Source organism: Temnothorax longispinosus, chromosome 6 (assembly GCF_030848805.1).
Source record: "Temnothorax longispinosus isolate EJ_2023e chromosome 6, Tlon_JGU_v1, whole genome shotgun sequence".
NCBI lineage: Eukaryota > Metazoa > Arthropoda > Insecta > Hymenoptera > Formicidae > Temnothorax > Temnothorax longispinosus.
This window is the reverse complement of record NC_092363.1, coordinates 1-21,940: the sequence shown is the minus strand read 5'-3', so window position 1 is coordinate 21,940 and position 21,940 is coordinate 1. Positions and strand designations below refer to the sequence as shown.

The window sequence follows — 21,940 nt, the reverse complement described above, 5'->3', positions numbered from 1 at the left end:
CCATGTGATCCATCTTGGAGTAAAGGTGAATCTGAAGTTTGCTTTAAATCAACGAGGTCCCTTATAAAGTGGCCCTGCGACGCGTGCTTGGGATGCAATTTATATACCATCCAGCTGGTGCGCGCGACCATTGTGAACAATTTTCCAAAGTGGATTCGAAAATGTATCAAGGCCAAAGGAATTAGTTTCAAGTTTTCTTTGGTATTTCGTGTAATTTTCTTTGTTTAATTTTGTTATTAATGTTCTAATAAAGTTTTATGTTCCGTTTAAAGTGCAGTAGATGTAGACGTTTAATTTGTGTACATTGTGATTTGCTTAATGGTTTCAAAAAAATTCCGGGTATTTTTGTGTCTCCTTGTATATGTTGCATCAAGCTTGTCATATAGTTAATCTTTTTGCGGCACCCTGAAATTAAAGGAAAGAAAGAAAAATACCGCGTATATAGCGTATATAGCTGTACATAACAAGCTTCTTCGTTGAGACACATGTATATGAGATGATATATATGTATTTACATATACTCGAGACGCGCGACGAGCGATTCGACGACTCTCCTTCAATCTGAATATCTAAAATGACCGAAAATATCAAGCCCACCGAAAGATGAAAGAGATGATCGAGTCGTCGGAGGATGTGACGATTCGGCCAGCTCGAAGATCGCGCTACGACCGAATCGTCTTGGAGTCGCGTATTATCGCGGCAACTGAACGCGCGTGGCCGTCATCGGCTGCCACCGATCGTTCTAATCGGTGATAGCACCGCGATACACGGTGGAACGAGGCGATTATAACGCATACGCATCATAGGTGGGGATCGTCGGCGTAGGAGAGAACGAGGGAGGAAAGGAGAGCATACCGCGCGTACTGTCATCCGTGCCGGTGGTTCGTTTCGCCGCGAGAGCGACGACGTTGTTCGTGATAATGCGATAGTGTTGACCGCGCGTTTAGCGGTTAGCGGTTGCGGTTGATAAAAGATAGCGGTTATACCGAAGACAAGTCAGTAGTCACCCCGACCGCTGCCCGACCGGCTGCTCGACCGGTCGCCGATCGCTCGATCGAGTTCGTCAGCCCTAAGCGCTCATCCACAACGAGGGTTGGAGACGCGCGAGGAAGACGCGAGGTTGGATGCGACACAGCCAACTCTTTCATATCTTTCGTCCTCTCTCTTCGAGCTTAATAATCGTGATCGTTCTCCTAGCGACGAGTGTCAAGATTAATTGTGCGATACTGGATTTGACTGAATAATATTCAAGGAGAGACACGTTTTATATGGCGAAAATTTCATCGCTGGAGACGGACTTGGACGAGTGTCGTTAACCGAATTTACGTTTTCTCAGAGCGCTAGAAAAGTTGGCTCGAACTGATGAACGAATACGACGAGGGAAGGCATGCTGCCATCGTCTTTCTTCGATAGAAGACTCGTTGGCAATGTCACGACGACGGCGACGACGATGACGATGACACCGACGACGACGACGAGGAGGACGAGGATGACGAGGACGACGAGAACGACGAGGAGGAGGACGACGACGACGACGACGACGACGAGAACGACGAGAACGAAAGCTAGTCTTGACGAATAAGAACCGAATTAAAGTAAAATTGAGATTCGAACGTTATAGATTCGAACGAAAATATCAGGAACAGAACATTTAACGATTTCGTTGCGCGATTTCTTGGAAGTTGACTGCGCGCGTGTCTCCCTTCTTTCATCTGCACGATAGCGAATTTCGAGGGTGCGAACCATGGCGTAATGACCAGCGGCGCGACTACTAAATTCGATCCGGATTGGGTCGAGGATGGTCGAGTTGCGTGCGGCTGGTGTCAGGATGACTGGGAGCTTAGACGCCAGATCGTCGAATCGCCTACACTATGCCATTTTGACGATTTTGGATACGATATTCTCGGCGCTCGTAGCCGCGCCGGCGGTGGTCGGTTACTGGCGCGGCACTTGGGAACTCAGCGATTTCTACGTCTATCCGGACGAGCCGGTGTTTAGCAGCTTCGCGTCGATCACAGTCGGCTTCACCGGCCTCTTTGTCTTCAGCGTGGTGCAGCATGGCCTGGACGACGTTCTGCATCCGGACAAGCACCGGCTGTCGTACTATCTCGGCTCGCGATTCTACACCGGCGTGTTCGGCTTCTGTTGCGTGAACGCTTGGCGTGGTGCCTGGAAGGCTCTGGACATCTATACGGAGCTGACGCCTGGCACCGTCTCTGCTACGACCATCATTAGTCTCCTCGCGCTCGGCATTATGCGCGCGGTCCGCAACGTATCCGCGCCGCCGTTCTCCCTCGTTCTCGACTCGTGTCCGGGTTACTTTGAAGTGCAGACTATGTTTCGCGTCAATGTAAGTACTCGTCGACGATCTCTTACTCCGAGCTCCGCGAGGGTGCCCGCCCTCGGAATATGCTCGCCGGCATCCGAGTTGACGCGCACGAGGCAATTCTCTTATCCTTGTTACAATTTCGCTCTAATTTTCTCTCTCCTTTTAAAGTTTAAATTTAAAGATATCGCTTAACACTTGCGCTTTACGCTCTGTAAGATTACAATTGAGAGACCAGGAGCAGGAGGAGGAGGGGAGGGAGGGAGGGGGAGGGAGAGAGAGAGAGAGAGAGAGAGAGAGAGAGAGAGAGAGAGAGAGAGAGAGAGAGAGAGAAAGCGATTGTATCGCAGATCGCGGACGTACAGAAAGCTTATTTTATATTTTGAATGTAATGGGAGCTAGTTGAGTACCGTAAAGCGGAGATATATGGAATGATTTTAACAAGTTTTTTCTTACCATTTGTTTAGAGTAAAGACTACTGTTAAAAACTCTAAAGTTACTGGATTGGAAATTCTGAATTTAATTTCATTTAATGAAACAGTGTATATGGCTGCAATTGTTGGAAAATGGACACGAGGCATTGTAATGATTATTTTATGCACGTTCCATAAAACCCTGAAAAAATTGCATTTTTCTTTAATTTTCTTTTTATATAAAAACTACGTAACCAGCAAGTTTACTGAAAAAATTACGCATATCTGTAGATTAGGTATTAGTATATTTCCATAATTTTGTTGCAGCAACATTGTAAAACCAATATTTGCTGAGATACATGGGAGCAGACTTGTTGAGAAAACTGATAAACGGCATTATTCTGTCTTTTTGCACATGGAATATTAAACGAAAATAGAGCGATGCTTTCAGCGTCGAAAACGTCAAAACGAACGCAGTCCTGCTGAAGAATATAGAATGGCGATGAATTTAAATAAATATAATTTGGTCCATATTATATCCCGGTGCTTCCGACGATACCTATATATCCCCGGTTTACGGTAAAGTTACCGAGGATCTATATCGTACGGGGGATCTATATCACTTATTAATTGTCTCGATAAGTGAAACAATTCAGGAATTGACATATCGGAAATTTGTTTAGTAGAGAGATGAGAGGATCTAGGAATGAAAATACATATTGGATACTCACGATATATCAACTATCAACGACAGGACATTGTCTCTGTGCGCTCTCCTTTTATTTCTTTCACGTATTTCGACGAATTTTTGACCACCGAGGAAAAGAATTAATAAGCAGAATACTATCGATCGAGTGCTTTTCACTTTCTTGCTTTTTCTTTTCTCGGCGTACATAAGTAGTCTCGAGTCAAAAGTAACCCTTGAATTTTTCGAGATACATAATGCAGCTATATTTTATGTTTATAAAAATAACGTTTTATGAAAAGCTTGCCACACGTGAATGATATATTTGCCAGCAACTCCGTTTCACTAAGATTGATAAAGACCTCGATAGGAAAATATTATATATAAAATTATATGACGAAATCTGGATGAAATTGGGAATGCTGCACGTATATCTCAATATTTGCAGCAGTACTTGTAGAAATTTAGACCTTTGTAAAAATATTGATAAATATTGCACAATTTGCATAATTTATTTCTAAATAGCGTTTCAGCAAAACAGCGTAGAATCATTTTAATATTTGTAAAATTGTGGAATATTTGTAAAATTAATTTTTGAAAAAGATTGCGTAATATAATTGCGAAATATGCTTCTAATATCGAAATACGTGTGTATAACTTGTAATCAAAATTGAATTTATCAATTTTTGTGCAAATATTATTCAGAAATTTCATGTCGACAAAATCGCTGCGTTATGGCGAATCATCTTGGTGCATTAATTGTGAAATTCCTCTCAGTTGAATGATGCAATTATTGTACAATATTTGCGCAATTTTCCCATCAGGGGATGAATAAATTTACAAGCTATCTCAATATATTAACGATTAAATCGCATTTGAAGAGTCGTCAGATTGGTAATTTGTAATTAATTATATTCAGTTTCATAGTCACGCACGCGAGATGCGAGATGACCATATTATACTTGCTTGTCTTGCACGATGATTAGAAAATGAGAGTGTAAAATGAGCATGTATAAGTACTGTACAGAATGTGCATATACGATTTTGTCTCTCGTTGCCTTTTTCGTTGACAGAAATTTGTCACGTCCCAAGGAAGAGTACATCCGGATTACGTTGTGTTAAAAACCCCAAAAACTCTTGGCGCAGTGTTGTTTGGATGCGTGACAATTTTCTCTCGACTTTACGTGTTTATCGGGCCCAGTTTTCGGTCCGTTGCGCTCACCGTGCTCACCGTGCTCATGCACCGTACTCACTGTACATGCAGTCGATTCCTATGTGTAAATCGTAAATGATAAATTGTAAATCGCGATTAGCCGATTACACGGATTGCATGTATCTCATTTACACGCGTTGTTCAAGCTCGCGTTATCGGTGTGTATAAGGCAGTTTCCGGCAGAAGTCCCCCGACCGTCAACCACTATTGCGCCTGTATAATATATGTGCGCATTAGCGCAACATGTGCAAGTGCGTTAATTTATCTGTCGTTTGTAATTACATTTGAAACGCGATTATGATTGTCTTTTAATTATTTGTTACCGCGTCAAAATAATTACCATTGCGATTGTAAATGTCGATGATATCGCAAGAAAGATTATATGTTACGCGACGTACGAGTACTCTCCAGGAAACGTTGATACAATTGTCGGTCATTGTGCGTGTGCGTGCAAAAATCATAATCGTACAATTCGATGCAGTTGATGTTTTCTCTCTTATCGCAACGTTTATTGAACATTATCGTTTGATAGAAATGTGATTTCTATCATGAAATGACATGCACATTTGAGGTCGATCTCTCTCTCTCTCTCTCTCTCTCTCTCTCTCTCTCTCTCTCTCTCTCTCTCTCTGACACAAACACACACATACACACACCACGCGCGCACAATACGTTAATAATATCAGCCATCTTTAAAGTGGGAAGATAACATTTTTGTGAAATTAATCGACACCTACTTTACCACGTGTACACTTTGCAGCCTTTTCTTTTCACAAATCTGCAAATGCAGCTAGCCCTTAAACTGTGCCGCGTCAGCGATGGAAGAAAAGAACTTGAGAGATAAGATAAAGATCATTTTTGCATTAGTGTGTATTATCGTAATACGTACCATTAACACGTTACTATTATACTGTTAATACGTGATAGACATGACGGGAATATCGGGCGTGCAGCACATCCCGATATTGTTATACATTTATACATTTAATATTCATCTCGTTATTATCTTGTTATTCCAATATTACTATAATCTTTCATAATGTTAATGTTACGATCTCTATTATACGTGCGTAGAATACGAGGGACTGGTCGTTGTACTTACTGGATTGTGCCTTCAGCGTCGGTGTCGTGGGTACATTGGTTGTCTTCGTCTGGAGAGGAGTTTGGTTCTTGATCGACCTTTACCTGTTTCCAGAAAATCCCGAGTATTCTGCCGTTGGCTCACTGGTAAATATAAAAGCCTTTTGCATCGACAATCAGTCAATATATAGCCACCTCCTTCCGCGCGATCGCTGATTCAACCACGTTTTCCATTATATACAGGGTGTCCTATTTTAAATGGTCACCCCCTCCCCTCAACATTTTCATTCTTTCCTGGATTTTAGAAGAAAATATTTCAGACAAAAGTGGTATGGTCTGAAGGGGGGGGGGAGGAGGGAGTGATTGTTTAAAAGACACTGTGTACATCTACCTATATCTATACCTATGTGACTGCGTATTATTCCCGTACACGCCACACACGCGCATCCACGTAGCAATCTACGTGTGCCCGTTTCTTCAAATAAAAAAAGACAGATACCAAATATATATATATTTTATTTTACTTTTTTATTTATATCTATATTCCAGAGTCCTGTCACGCACGTATGTACATTTCGTATCGAGCCGTATCGCGTGCCGTTGCAAGAACATTATTCCATTGCTTATCGTGGGTTAGCGTTAGGAGCAGCTTTGTGGGGTAACGGGGAAAACAAAATTATATAACAACATCGAACGTGCAAGCGCGACGAATGTAACGGAGAGGAAAGGAGGGAGGAAAAAAGAGGAAAAGAATAATAGTACGAATGATGATACTAAGGACAAATATGAGAAGAGAGCGATAATAGTGATATGACACGATAGTAGCTCATCTGGAATACGGATAATATAGTCGCGGTGAATGTTGACGCGTGAGTGTAATACAAATATTTCGACATCGCATGTCAGGGATATACATTGTATATCGCTACGGTTAGGCAACTTGAGCATTTCGTAAGCGGAAAATTTTGAACGCACTATCCATCAGATATCATTGGCATACACGAAATAATCCGCGCAGGCACTTGATACCGTTTTGTCGCGCCAAACGCGTGACGTGGAACGATTAAATTGGAAAGATTTGTGTCACGTGATAAAAATAAAAGTTGAGCAAAGTATAACAAGAAATTTGATGACCGTGCGCGGAAGCCTTGACGAATCACGAGCAAAAGTTTAAACAACTCTCTCGAAAGTTACTCTCTCAATTTTTATATGTTGCATCAGTTGCATATATCGTCCGTTGGAAATTTTACTGCAAATTTTACAGGCACATATTACATCAGGCGACGTGCATGCCTAAGCTGTGCTATGGCACACTGCACACGCCCCGGTAGTTGGATTATATAATTGAATATTCGCCAATTGCATGATTGCCGCGGCACATGGCACAATTGTCGGTGTATGCGTATGAGATGTTTAACGTTATCCGTGATTCGTTACATTTGTCTCACATCGCCCCGCGCTGTCGCCGTCGATACGACTCTGCGCTTACAATTCTATATATTTATATCTCTTGAATCCATAATATATCTACAAGAATATATGATAGAAATTTGTTAAATAGATCCAGTTTCTAAGAACATCGTCGAGAGAGGGAGAGAAAGATATAAGAGTAACGTTAATCGTAACATTACCGAATTTCAGGCCATCGGGTATCTTATAGTCGCCGTGACGTTTTGTCTACAACCGTTGATGCGGTACATCTGCGCGCGCCTTCAGGGTTTGCTTCGCTTGTTAGTCGCGGACGCTTTTCTTCTTCTGAGCTTTCTGGGGACCGTGAACGTCTGGCGCGGTATATGGAACGCGCTGGATCTGTGGCTGCTGCCGGACAATCTAGAATTGTCCTGCTGGATCACTCACGTTGGCTGTTTCGTTCTCCTCGTCCTCCTCAATTGTAGCAACACCATTCTAGTTCGTGGCGTTTACATCGATGCCGAGGAAGAGGAAGGACAGTGCGTCGTGTTTCCCTGTCACTATCTTCGATTATTCTTCAAGGTTTGTACATGTCGTCATGTCATACAAGATACAGACGAGACACATGTACGTGTGCTTGTCGCACGTGTCGGAGCAAAAATATATATATATATAATTTATAACTATAATGTATAAAATGGCAGTCAAGTTTATATAATGAAACATTCTCGACACGTTTTATGTTTAGTGTGTTCTGTCCAATTAACGTTATCGTTTATTTCATTTCGTGCCAGATCGAACGCGAGAAGAAGCGAGCGCGACAGCGGAAGTTGTTGGTATCCTCCCAAGATTTCGTCGGTCGTATCGACGATGTAAACGATAAGGACGGTGAAAACGGAACTCTCCTACCGAATAACACCACTATGTCGATTATACCTGCGAATACGGATTCTATTGCATAGAGACGATAATAGATAGGAGAAATCGATTTTTGTCCTAGATGCGTAGAGCGCCCAGGTCCAGGTCCAGGTCCAGGTCCAGGTCCAGGCCCAGGTATAAGAGGGAGAGAAAGACAATTAAGTATACCTAAACGCAACGTGAAACGCTGTGAAACGAAAAAATGACGCGTATCTTTTTACGGGACGTGATCTCTTTCGAGACCACTCAACTCTTCTTGGTCAACATCTTTAAGACGACTTGAGACGCGTGGTCTGTCAAGTGGAAGTGCGGTAATCGTGCTTAATCGAAATTGAAATCGGAATTTCGTGGAACCATCACGATACGACCATCACGATTGCGACTCGGTTGCGTCATAGATTTATTCACGATAGCCTTTGATTTCTAATCGCATTTATCGCACGCGATATACGAGTATGTGTAGCAAAAGCGTGTACGTAAGCCTCTCACACTCATCGCACGTACTCGAATTTCTTTAATAAGTACGTTTTATCATTCCGATTCAACGTTTCATTACAAGACAGATGTCTGATTAGATTTGTATAGATTTGTATTCTTTTTCACGCGCTAGGACGTGTGACTCGTGTATTAAAATTTACTGGTCGAGTGATTCACTGTCAGTGCATGGCGCGATCGCGAGCGAGGACGGAAGATTGAAAGATCGAGTCGCGCCGCGCCACTATCATGCCTGAAGGAGGGAGGGAGGGAAGGGGTGAATAGTACTGACATACTTGTCATATGGAGGCACTCGCCAAACTCGGAATAGGTTGGCGTGCGTAATCGATTGGATCATTGATCATTATGGAAGAGATATTTCCGATAATACAATAATATGCCGAGCAAAGAGAATTAAGAATACGGTTCGCGGAAGACGAATGGCTGTGAATCAACGTACGAGGTGAACAACAAGCTTTGCAATGCAAAACAGTAATGTACGATACACGAGTGATTTTTTTCGTTGCCATTAAAGTAACGAATGTTAAGAAGTATTTGCAAGTTATAGGACGTGATGCTGCCGTTGAGTGTTTTATCTGCGAACGTTGTTTGTATAGTTGATTACATATCCAGTCTATAAAACGCGTACTACTACATACGTATATGTATGCGTAGATGCGTGCGCGCGCGCGCGCGCGTGCGAGCGTGTGTGTGTGTGTGTGTGTGTGTGTGTGTGTGTGTGGCGAATACATAAATAGAAAGATATTTGTATATTTATTTAAAAATATACACGGATACGTACGATATTACTCACGCAAAGATGAATCTATATACAGAGTCAGAGAAAAAAGACAGGGCGGAGGTGAAAGGGAAGAGAGAAAGAGAGAGGGGGAGGAGAGACTTACCAAATAAATAATATTAATAATAGATGCCCAATGTGTATTCACTATTTATTTACTCATTTTTTTCTGATACAACTGGTAGTAGTCATTTTGTATTAGAAAATTTATTTGATTTGGTTGCGTTTCCTGCACATGAAGTGAAATGAATTTGGTTTTTCGAGGAAGAAAGAGTATAAATGAATCAAATATAAAAAGTCTAATTAAAATAAACAGAGATATATACACGCTTTGCAGGTTGTCAGATCTCCGGTAATATGGTGCGTGCAACAAAATACGAGTACGTGCGAAACGGTAGAGACGGTCCTGTTCTAAATTCGCTACTGTAAGCCTCGTCGAAAAAGATGGTCGCGTTATCTTCTCATCGATACGTATGACGAATCATCTTTGTTATACCACAGAATCTTGCATCGAGCGAGACCTTGGCGATAAATTGAACAGGACTGTTATCTGTTATAAGTAGAATATGTAACTTCCCTCGTATCCTGTACATACACCCTGTAGTTTTTACGCTCTTACGCTCGACAATTACTACGTCATAGCGTACTAATAACTAATTAGCCGCGTGTGGGCACGTAATGACGGGACAATAGGCGACAGTCACGATGGGAAGTGCTTAGTTCGACGATAAATGCTTGCCCCCCCTCTCTTCCCTTCTCCTGCCTCCCTCCTGGCCTACATTTAATGTTTCCACAATGAACAACTCCCTCGTGAAGAGGGAGGAGAGAGATCAATCACGTGCCATTGGCTGTTCGTTCCTCTATTTTACTTGTATTTTATTTTAACGTACCGTCGTTACCGCAACAATCATTTTATATCACTCGAGTTATCGTATCGATCAAGCATTCTCCATGATGATATACCTACATATATTGAGAGCTCGTATAACGCTTTCTCTATACTTGTAAAAAATATTGTAAAAGATGTGTAAAGATGTCCTCACAGCATATGTATATACATAATATATATGTACGATATATGCCGCGACGTACGTTGTACACAATACGTCGAATATACATAGCGAAAAAATATTTCTGGTTTCTTTTCGCGTTTGACTAACTATAGAGAACTATATTCAAAAAGATTAGACCGTCGATCGATTCCCGATCGCGTGCGCTTAAATCAATGTCAATGTGGTGGGGTGATCTATTTGGGGATCTATTAGGTGCGGCGCGCAACAAGAATCAGCATCAGCCAGCAAGGTGAGTCGTGGCGAAAGGTGAAGCATCTCTAGAACGAGAACGAGAACGAGAACGAGAACGAAAACGAGTACGAGTATGCGATCGCTCTCATCCGCAACCGGACTCATCCGTACGTGACTCACTTTGTGCGCATTCCATATACTTCCGATCTGCTTGTACTCATAAAACTGTCTCTCGGACAAGACGAATATATCGACGCAAACTTTTCCGTCTCATTTAATCTCTGGCGGAATAGGATGGCGGCAGATGATCCCCTCTGTCAAGAACCTTTGGTGTCCGTCGAATTCGAGGTTTTTGGAAAAGTACAGGGTGAGTACTGTCGAATTATATGTATTGTTCACGGGTAGGGTAGGAGGTAAATTATATATATATATATACGAACGCGAGCACTGAATACGATTTTAAACTGTCACGTATACAGATTGTGAATATATGTGAATATCGTTTCTTTTCTTACGGCGGCGCCGTCGCACATGTTCACACGTTAGATTTTCTCGATTTCAAAGTTCCCCTGCAATACGATCGTTGAGTTTTGTTTTTTTGATATTAAATCTAGCAAACTCTCGTATACTTTTTATATTTTGTCTCTACTCAAAACACGCATAATCTTATATACAACAGGGTTAATTATTTATGGTAGATATAATTATTTTATATAAATAAGTAAATGAATAATCACGCTCGTACCAATTTATTTTTGTATATATTATTATATTAAAATAATACATTTTTTAAGTTATTTTTAGCCTAACAACTATTTTTGCTCGTTTATTGGCCTTAATCATTTAATGTATTTTATATAGCTGCAAATCTCTGCGTTCGATTAGAAGGGTATACCTTTGGCATTTGTTGCATTTGAACCGACGCGGACGTCAGTAATATCATCAGTCTTACGCGTCTTACATATGTATACGCGTGTCCGACGTTCGATACTTGTGTCGACTGCATAAATGACAATAGCATATATGTACTCTTTTTATGTAAGAATTTGGCATCTATTTAGCTCGTTGTTAGCAGAAATAATAAAATTCTTCAACGAACGTGCAGGTGTATATTTTCCAAAATACGTGAGGGATATATGTCTGCAATTGGAAATCTGTGGTTGGGTGAAAAATAGTAAGACTGGCACGATTCTCGGAAAGATGCAAGGACCTCGAGCGCTTGTCGATCAGATGTAAGTCTTTTTGAAATTGAATCTGGTTCAAATCTATCGATCTGGAATAGCCGGACTATTTAGCTAGAAAAAAGGCCATCCAATTTATTACGTTACTTATTATTATTACTTGTACCGACAGCGTTTGCGTACTCATGCGGTTCCTCGATCGTGGTACGTGGCCTTGACTAACACGTGCCATATGTAACAAGTGATATGTTGAAAACTGACTTTAACAACGACTTAATGAAATAATGACGCAGGGACGTATTATCTCTTTCCTTTGTCGCGATTGTCACATCTACGTCCTGGCGCGGCTATCGACATTGGAAGAGTACAGGCCATCTTACACGAGAGATGATTTCAAGTTTCCTAAAAGATCTCGAGATAGTGGAAAAGCTACGTGACCTAAATCTCCAAGTTTAATATGAATAAAACACACACACACACACACACACACACACACACACACACACACACACAGTTTCGATAGAAAGAAAGCGAAATGGAATATGCATTTGCCCTTGAAAGGAGAACGACCGAGTCATTGAAGAGAAATGTAGAAAAAAGTACTTGAATGAATTATACACGAAATGTGAAATGTGAGTCAGATCAAACTAGGAAAATGCCAATTTATTTCTTTCACGTTCGCGTTCACGTGAATGCATGGTTATGCGTTGAAATTATTACTTCATAGATATGATGCTTGGATTCAAAGCAGTTCAACTGCTAGTCTAATATGTTATAACGGTATTATATAGTAAAGAATTCAACGCTGTATGTAAGATAGAACTGTCATTAAAATAACATGCCCCCCTCCCTCTTTCTCTCTCTGTGAAATGTATCATTAATTACACGCTATTTATAATATGTAATCACTCAATTACAAAAAGTTCATTTCGACAGCTTTGCGTTAATATATCTGCATTCGGTCTAATTAATCGCTAATTATAATTTCTAAGTATGTGAAGCATTAGTGGCAAATGCATTCGTATACAGAACGCACACTTGGTCAACGACGTTGTTCGGTAACAACAAATAACGATGTCGACAACGTAATTGGCAACACATCAAATACTCGTATGGCCTTCTTAAACTTGAAATTGACCATCGCTTAATTTTTCGTCTGCCACGTGCATCTATACAAAAGCATATCTGTGTTTGACATTGTGAAAAATGACACGTGCTTTCAGTCTTTTTAAGGGGCTTTCCTAGTGTGACAGGGCCTAAAAATGAATGATTTTTAAAAGGAAAACGACAAAGCCACGTGACGAACAACTTTTCCCACATATTTTACTATATTTCAAGAGTGCGTACAAATTTTTTCAAAATTTTATATCTGTTATTAAAGCCCGTGCCAGCAATTTTTTTGGAGCGCCGCGGAAAAACGGTGACCACGCGCGTGCAGCCGTTGTAGTTGACTGAAACAAAAAAGCAAAAGGATTCTTAATCTACTTGAGTGTGTGGCTATCGTCTGAAGCAGAATTATGAAGAAATATTGAAAATTTAAAAAATTATAGCTAAAAAACGTCTGCTAAAAAAGACGAAAATAATTATAATCGCTATAATTTTTTAAATTTTCAATATTTTTTCATGATTCTGCTTCAGACGATAGCCACACACTCAAGTAGATTAAGAATCCCTTTGCTTTTTTGTTTCAGTCAACTACAACGGCTGCAATCGTGGTCACCGTTTTTTCGCGGCGCTCCAAAAAAATGGCTGGCACGGGCTTTAATAACAGATAAAAAATTATGAAAAAATTTGTACGCACTCTTGAAATATAGTAAAATATGTGGGAAAAGTTGTTCGTCACGTGGCTTTGTCGTTTTCCTTTTAAAAATCATTCATTTTTAGCCCCTGTCACACTAGGGAAGCCCCTTAAAAAAAAAACCGAAAAGACTCAGCAGCGATCATTTATCGATGGCACGTTATATACTATCAGCAAAACAACATTTATAATAGCTTTAATATGTAACGTGTAATAAATCTAATTTCCAGGGCACAGTGGTTAACATCAGTGGGCAGTCCAGGTAGTGAGATACATCATTGCGAGTTTACAAATTGGGAAACTGTTACAAAGCAGCAATATCAAGGTTTTGTGATTCGTTTCTGAGTATAGCGCGCGCGCACACATACACACACACACACACACAATTGAATGTGTATGTTCAATGCTGTATTAAACTCTAATATTAATGCAAACTAGTTGATTTGCATGTATATAGCATAGAACACGTTAAAAAATTCCACAACATCCGGAACAGTTGTGCGACAATTTTATAAAATACGTATCAGTATCTTAATTTACCTCGACAGTTTACGTACGATTCGGGTGAGATATATTTGATTAGTATTTTTAATAAATTATAGATCCCTTATAAAAACTTTTAAAAGGTGATTACTCATAAGGATATAGGTATATTCCACAGAAATGTTACATTCGATTACAGCGTGGTACGTGGAATGTTTATAATTTTAACTCAATGACTCCATACAGATTCTCTTTGTATAAGTGTAAGGATGCCAGATAAATTATACGTGCACTTTGGAACGTGAGTTCAATTAATGTCCTGTGATATAATAGCATGCCAGAACGTAAAATATTACGTGTACAGATACGCACGCGCTCCCCTTGAAACAGAGAGCTTATAGGTATCGGAACATTGTATCGAGATCGCGCTCGTAATTCCGGAAAAATTAAATAATTAAATTGTCCGTAATACACCAAACAATATGTAACACGTCGTATTTATTCTTTGCATACCACTTTGCAACTTGATTACCACTAACTTCTTTCGGTATTATTACGCACAAATATCATGTCTTTCCATTGATAGAAGCAGACAATTTATTGGCTTTATGCCTGTTCTCGTTTCGTTGTATTTAATATACACGTTGTACGGCTCCATAATAAAATTCTTTTACTCTCAGCTTTTCACTTGATAATATCACGGGACATAGTTAACAAAATCCATGGTTAGTTGTTATCTTCATAAATAAATGTTGCGTCTAACATTAACAGTATAATATGATAATCACTGTGAATTTTAGATAAATGCACAGATACTCGTCGAATCAATTCCACAGTGTCAGCATTCGAACAGTTTGTACAGACTATTTCAGGCATGTTCTGGGAAAACGTGAACGGTCAGGAACGATCCCTCAAAAAATTTGATAAATATGTATAAGAACGTTGCATCCTATACTCACCAGACTTTCCAAGTATCTTGTAAGTGCTGGACTCATTCGTGACATTTCTTCCAGAAGATTAGGTGTTTTTGAGAGATATGCCATCATTCTTCTTCCAGCTATAGGCAATAAGTTTGCAGCCAAACGTTCGATATCGGTTACCGCTGTAGTTACCTAACAGTATACATATATATTATTATATATAATAGATGTAAGTATAGACGTATTATGTAGACGTATTATGTAGTACATGGCGTACGTGTAAGCATCTGTATCGTATGCGTTGTGTGTGCGCGTGCGCGTGCGTGTGTGTGTGTGTGTGTGTATATACCGCACGTGCGCTCGCCCTAACATACACGCATGCAAGCGCACAAAAGTGAAGTGAATAAATGAATTTGTTATACATATCCACCTCTTCTGCCAAACGATCGAAACCGTTTATGTACAGCTGACAGGCTTGGTGTATCCTCAACTCGTCATTATTAATTTTCCAGATAGACGCTAACGTTTGACACTTGCTCATCCACGAGATAGCATGTGTCGAACTAACCGTCACACCGTCAGTAGTCTCCCGATGAATAACGTCCATTGACGCTGTAATTACTCTACACAAAAATTCTGTACGTATATTATCCCTCTTGTCGTCTCGGTACCACGTGAGCATCGCTTTGTCCGTTATGTCTTGAAAGAGATAGGGCTGTACCTGTGCGGTGAGTACGGAGTCAATGTTGTTGGATGTACACGAACGTGTATATACACGTACGTTATCACGCGTATTTTGTTATGTGTGTGACTTACCACGGATTCGAACAAGTTATTTAATGGTTTCAACATTTTCAAGTTGAGACATGCCATCATGTAGAGGACATTAGCCACTTGCACGTGTAACAAAATCAAGTCGTACCACGCTGGAGTTTGGGAGACAGCCAGCGCGGCAAACGGTTGTGGTCCACCGACGTGTCCGTCCCACAATTCTTCCGACTTTATTACCGCATCATCTCCTCGTTCGAGTATCTCGGCCTACACGTAGCGTAAATCAACTCGTATACTACTAAAGTTGAAATTTAAATAATTTACGATACGTAATTTTCTGTATCCGTCTTGCGTACATACATCGATAAATATATCCAAGAAAGTAACGCAGTGTTGTAAAAACGTAGTCACTTGAATGTCAGATAAACCGATGTCTTGCATACATAATCTCTCCTTTGGTAACTTTCCGAGTTTGTTCATCAACTTTGCCGTCGCTTCCATCCTTCTCTTTATGTGAAGCGTCCACAACAGACAGCAGACGCCTGTCGACGAAGCATAAACGTAAATAAATACGCTACACGACGACGTAACATACTTCGAGAGTCTAGAGCAGTCTGCTGCTCTAGAGTTGAAAAGCAATGGTAGAGAAGTGCATTTTTACCATGCTTCATATTCTTCATGGGTATTTGTCGTAAAACGGTCAAGGCAGCTGCGAGCGAATCCAACTGAGTGACATCTTTATCCCAGGACATGGCAAACTCCCAGCATAAATTGGCTAATAGAACGCTGCTCGTTAAACTGTACGGAAAGTGGCGTTTGAGTAGGGCCATATTGTCTAGAGAAGAAACGAGAAAGAGATGATTAACGTACGACAAAACGTACATGGTTAAAAGTTTTAAAGGATCGTTGTTTCTTCAATAAATGTCTTGCCTAAAACGCACGCTTCCGCAGTCGCATCAACTTTCGCCTCGTCTCCGCGTTCTACCGATAAAGATAAAAGTTTCGTTCGTTCGTGTCGAGGTACTTGGACAGCAGTCGCTTCATTCAGCGTATCGTCAGCGGTCACGTGTGTAGACTCCACCATTGACACGTGCATCAACTGATCGAATTCCACGTCGGTCGTGTCGATTAACCGCGCTGGATCGACACCCGTTGTCGCGAGCCACTTTGCAACCAGTTCAGACACCGAACCTGACTCGCGCGAACAAGAGCGAAGAAAACATAGAGGAGCGTATAGAGTGTGCCAAACCGAGACGCCGAAGGGGATGAGCCCCGCGAGTTTAAATACGTACCTCTTCCTCTAGAGAGAATCGATGCTAAAGAAATGTCGTTTCGCGCGAATGGCAGAGCAAAGAATCGTGTCGTCTCATCTGGTACAACTCGCTGACTAGAGTGAGTTAGAGAATCAGGCTTGTCATTATCACGGTAGCAAAAATCACGACGTGTATCACGACATGCATCCTACAACATCCTATATAGCGATACGTACCCAACAACAGCATTCAAAATAGCGATATCCTCAAGATTCCCGATTAACACGGCGAATTGACAGGTATCGTTACTGACATTTTCCCATTCGCTAATCGAACTGTACGTTTCATCGTCTGGTGTCGTGACGTCATTCGGCTTACTATTCTCCGATACATCTATTTTGGTTACATTGTTCCCATTTTTTATGTTTTTTTCCTCTTCGTTTCCATTATTATTTCCTAACTTTGCAAGTTTCTGACTTTGCAATCTTTCCTTATACTTCTCTAGAGTCATAGCGGTCGCCCTACACGCCAACGCAGCGGTAAACGCGTTGAAAGGTTTCGTAGATTCCGTCAGGATAGCGCGTACGTTTTTCCACCATGAAGAAACCTCGTTATATTCGACACATATTTCTTCCACATCTGTTTGATTTCAATTAAATTCAATGAATCAAACGTGGCGGGGGACTACGTACGGATACCTGATACTTAAAAGCAAAATTTACCGGTTAACAAACAAATGACACGCAGCAGCTGCGTAAAGCGTTTTAATTCACGTTCCGAAAACTTGGCTTCTTCCTTGCGCGTCCAATACATTAGTGCCAGTCGCATGACGATGAACGGTTGAATGTTACTGTCTTTAGCCGCTTGCTGCCATTTCACCGTCATATCGTCGTCGGAATACATCCATCTTTGGTATATCAATCGTGCTAAAAGTTGCGATAAATCGCATTTTATAAGGATATACGATATACAATCTCATGATATGGCATGTATCAACTATTAAAAAGTATATATATATACTTACAAATCTCGTGTAACGTATCCTCCTTAACATCTTTTCGTAACCCAATCAATCTCGATGTTCCCACGTCGAAGCACGATAGAAAATCAAAGAACGCATTTTCATCCTTAAATTTCACTCTAGTTTCCGCCGAAACGTCACCACCTCTGAAGTTGCTCAACATTTTAGCCAATTTGGTAACACGATTTACTTCTCGTTCCGAAGTTAATAAAGTCAAAGATAAATTTTTAGCATTCGTTGCGTCACCTACTGTTGCAATATCGCACTCGGATGGTACGTCAAGTTGAGACTCGACATATTTATAAAATGTAATTATTCGTTGCAACTGCCGTGTCACGTGACAAAGCATCTTGGCGGTAGGCTCCACGTCTTCTTCTTCTTCTTCCACGCCTTTCTCCTCTTTTTCTTTTTCTTCCTCTTCTGTAAGATATTAACACGACATTCGTATTGTGTGCATCCTTATATATATATATATTTGTAATACTATTTTGCACGACTACATTATAGCGCAGAACATTTTTGTGTGGAAAGCGGTGTACCTCGTTTTACTGTAAAACAATCCGTCGCAGCGAGCAAAGCGTCTGGTAAGATATGCTTGCTGTTCATTAAAACCTCTATCGTCTGTACCCGAATTTCATTCGTTTCCAAACTCAGACAAGTATCGGCAACTTTGGAAACTAATCTCGCCTCATTAAAATCCTCTTCCCTCAGAAATGTTCGCAGTTTCCTAAGTAGATGTATGTCGCGTGCCCGTTTTCCGTTTTTGCTATTAAGCGCAAAGTGAAATGGAACACGAATCTCTTTTAATCCTCCAAGCGGGTCGATAAATACACAAGAATATTGCGCTTTATTCTTCGATAAAACGGCACTGTCATTCGCGCCAAGAAAACCATAATTAATGTACAGTAATCTGCAAGAGACAAGTTAGTACATCAGACGAGTATACGTTCACACGAGAGAGACGCGAGACGGAAAGTGTGGAGGACGAAACGGAAGGATGACATAGAAGCAGTGGATAGAGAGCGCGAGATCGGCCGACTTACCGTCCATTTTTGCTAGCGGTAAACGTAGTGATCTTTGGACCTTGCTGTATACTCCAAATATCTATCACACCTTTCTTTGGTGCGTAAATAACTAAAAATAGAGCGGTGCGCAAGAAAGCTTTACGTCCAGATTTATCAATATTCTTGCGTGTTCCACGATCTCTCTCCTCAGCGACTTCAATCCAACCACACTGAGCGTCGCGATATCCTTTCCACATCCTTAGAGCTATACCCTTTTTATTATTTACGAGAATTACTCTACCCATAGCGTCCGATATTACCGAAAACATCTTGTTCGGGCAACAAACGATGCACGCACCTTCTCTCATAATATCGCTTAAACCAAATCGACACGTCATTGTCTCTATGGATTCATGGCTACGACCTTTCGATGCTTCGGGTGCTGCATTCTTGGACGTTCCACGAAACCACCTGAGGAAAAATCACGTTATCTGATTAACGTAATTCTTTAGAACGTTGTCGGTAATAGTAAATCAGACGCTTGCACTAGTGCACAAGGTCGTTTAAATATGCACGTTCGAGAGCTTTTTAGCCAATAAAAAAATCCGTATGGATGCTGTACAGATCATAAATTTTATTGGCTAAGAAATATTTCAAGAGGTACGCAAAAGACGACCCGTATATATAAAAATTGACTAAAAACAACATCACTTACGGTACAGCGGTACCAATAGCGTTAGCCAATTTGCTCGCCATAGCGATAGCGACATCCGACAGCACCGGTGCGTTACCACCTTCCAGTGCATAATGGAATCCTACAAATGGTCGTTTTCCGGTCGCAATGACTAACGTGTGTTGCGGCGCACTCGATCTGTACGTTGCATTATATCCACCGCATATCGAAGCTGTCATTAAATGGTCAAAGCTATTTATCGACGTTGTACCAATCACTTCTAAATCGTTTGTACGGTCTTGATTTTTGAACGTCCATCTTTTGTATGACAACGTTGTAACTGGTGGTATATCATTGCAATTCGCTTGAACTGTAAAAAAAAAAAAAATAGAAAAATAAAAAGATATACGTGAAATCTTAAACGAAAGACACGGGGAGCAGTGAACAACGATATACCTTTAGCCAAATGATTTCTACAGGCACGTAAAGTTGAAAATAACGGAAATCCTTGTAATATACAAACACCACTGTTGTATAAAATATAAACTTCTTCGCTAGAGCCGGCATCACCAGCGTGTTTGGGTAAGCAAAACGATTGACACTTTATTCCTAAAATCGACTCATTATGGATTTGCTCCCCAAAGAGCAACGCACCCGTCTGATAAAAACAGAATAACGACGTAAAATGAATCGACGAAACGGAATACGACAATAGTAAAAGAAGAACGTAATACTCTCTTACTTCCGTGTAGAATCTAACGAATCCTGTATTATATCCAACAGCTATACAGGTCCAATCTGGACCGGCAGCCTTTCCTAAAGATATCAAAGGTAAGCAGATCACCGATGTTACCCATTCACTGAAAACAGCCTTCGTTATACGTTAATTTAAAAAATATTTTTCTAGTATACGTTAACAATGTTACGTACTTTTGCTCTTTCGTCACTTCTCCGTGCCACGTTACACGGAACTTGTATTTTACCTCGCCTAATTCTTGCGAATCCCATCTCGCTATTAATAAATATAAAAAAAAATATTTAAAAATTTTCAACCATGCATGTGTATGTGTGTGTGTGTGTATATAAATCAAGCCCTCTCATCAACTTGGATTATACTTGTGTTATTTGTCATTGGAAAAAAAATATACATACATGTGCAAATATTCAAAAAAGTATTTGCACATTCACAGTTGTCTTCCACGAACTTTATTTGAAGGAATACGACGTACGTATGACGTGTATCCACAAGTAACTTGTAATATATAAATATATATGCTGTAGGTATCGCGAGATACTTGTGAATACAACTTGTACGTATTCCTTCGACGTAAGGTATTGTAAGAAAACTGGATATGCAAATACTTTTTGATCCATAATATATATATGTATATATATTTCCCAGGTAGCAAAGTGACGTCAAATGACGTCTCCAACATCAATGAAACGTCATTAAGACGTCTTTGGACGTCCTGCTACACGACACGAGTTCTTTTTATGACAATGCGTAAATGATATTATACAAGATTTGTACCTACAAACAAATATAATCATCCTTGTATTCCAAGCCATCGTAAGTACATCCCCAACCGACGATAGCGATATAACACAGTCTTGAAGAGGTAATTCATCGCTCGGTATATACTCGACTGAAAGAAATGTACTGATATATCAAAGTGCATACTATACTCGGCATATCAAATAGAGAACTCACATTTGCCAACAGTATCGCAATAAAGCAATTTTTTAACATTATCCACGTCTGGTATGTTTGCTATTCCTTTAATTTGACAGGACATTACGCTTTGATGGTTATGTACAATGGTAACACTTCCGTAAACTTATTCTTCGTATTTACTTGATTCTTTTACCACGATATTTAAATATATGACAAATATATATGGTCTGTTGTTGTATATAATACATACACACAGCACGTTCTTATTCAATAGAAATTAACACTTATAATTTATAATTTTTTGATTGTCCCATAACGTATATTTTACTTGCTTTCTGTTCTAAAATCATAAAAATTATTCGATATTAATTAGCGACAGACGATTGACAACTGTTGACAACACATCTGACATCCTCGTTTACAAGACATTTCTTTAAGCTGAATGTACACGTGGCGACGAGAAAATTCGGTGGCGCCCCCCCGGCGAAACTACTGTAAAGGCCACGTTCACCAATTATAACCGACTTGGCAGGATTGACCAATAGAAATGAATTCACCTTGCAAACTAAAAGTGCCCATCTATACAATAGGTGTTTTAA

The 21,940-nt window shown here is 40.3% G+C and overlaps 3 protein-coding genes across 6 annotated transcripts; 2 read left to right on the top strand and 1 right to left on the bottom strand.

Moving 5' to 3' along the window:
- The first annotated feature begins 833 nt into the window (after positions 1-833).
- LOC139814964 (uncharacterized) lies at positions 834-9,448 on the top strand. Its single transcript, XM_071781512.1, is given in 5 exon segments — positions 834-1,794; positions 1,796-2,350; positions 5,712-5,864; positions 7,359-7,709; positions 7,922-9,448. Coding segments are annotated over 5 exon segments (1,269 nt in total). The 5' UTR covers positions 834-1,752; the 3' UTR covers positions 8,090-9,448.
- A 1,152-nt stretch (positions 9,449-10,600) lies between these two features.
- LOC139814966 (acylphosphatase-2) lies at positions 10,601-13,965 on the top strand. The gene is made up of 3 exons (XM_071781514.1): positions 10,601-10,929; positions 11,668-11,794; positions 13,772-13,965. The coding sequence occupies exons 1-3, from the start codon at positions 10,857-10,859 to the stop codon at positions 13,884-13,886; spliced, it is 315 nt and encodes a 104-aa protein (XP_071637615.1). The 5' UTR covers positions 10,601-10,856; the 3' UTR covers positions 13,887-13,965.
- Positions 11,311-21,769, bottom strand: Rab3-gap (Rab3 GTPase activating protein). Of its 4 annotated transcripts, none has more exons than XM_071781497.1 (19): positions 21,378-21,769; positions 21,198-21,312; positions 20,597-20,678; positions 20,409-20,537; positions 20,123-20,324; positions 19,709-20,036; positions 19,033-19,464; positions 18,529-18,899; positions 17,993-18,409; positions 17,691-17,894; positions 17,205-17,607; positions 17,008-17,102; positions 16,646-16,906; positions 16,377-16,550; positions 16,076-16,257; positions 15,761-15,982; positions 15,375-15,659; positions 14,984-15,136; positions 11,311-14,903 (listed from the first exon to the last, which is right to left on the bottom strand). In XM_071781497.1, the coding sequence occupies exons 1-19, from the start codon at positions 21,460-21,462 to the stop codon at positions 14,751-14,753; spliced, it is 4,293 nt and encodes a 1,430-aa protein (XP_071637598.1). In that variant the 5' UTR covers positions 21,463-21,769; the 3' UTR covers positions 11,311-14,750. The 4 variants fall into 4 exon arrangements, with proteins under 4 accessions (XP_071637598.1, XP_071637597.1, XP_071637599.1 ...); XM_071781496.1 differs by having other exon boundaries at positions 15,375-15,665; positions 21,378-21,768; XM_071781498.1 differs by having other exon boundaries at positions 15,375-15,665; positions 20,409-20,526; positions 21,202-21,312; positions 21,378-21,767.
- Between the last annotated feature and the right edge of the window lie 171 nt (positions 21,770-21,940).

Bases quoted from the DNA above. Each gene is read 5' to 3' on its own strand.
- LOC139814966 (XM_071781514.1), top strand. From the start codon at position 10,857: ATGGCGGCAGATGATCCCCTCTGTCAAGAACCTTTGGTGTCCGTCGAA. The intron at 10,930-11,667 runs GTGAGTACTGTC...ACGAACGTGCAG, and splicing joins GGTTTTTGGAAAAGTACAGG to GTGTATATTTTCCAAAATAC. The intron at 11,795-13,771 runs GTAAGTCTTTTT...TCTAATTTCCAG, and splicing joins CGAGCGCTTGTCGATCAGAT to GGCACAGTGGTTAACATCAG.
- Rab3-gap (XM_071781496.1), bottom strand. From the start codon at position 21,462: ATGTCCTGTCAAATTAAAGGAATAGCAAACATACCAGACGTGGATAAT. The intron at 21,313-21,377 runs GTGAGTTCTCTA...CATTTCTTTCAG, and splicing joins TTGCGATACTGTTGGCAAAT to TCGAGTATATACCGAGCGAT. The intron at 20,037-20,122 runs GTATATCGTTGT...TTTTTTTTACAG, and splicing joins TAGAAATCATTTGGCTAAAG to TTCAAGCGAATTGCAATGAT.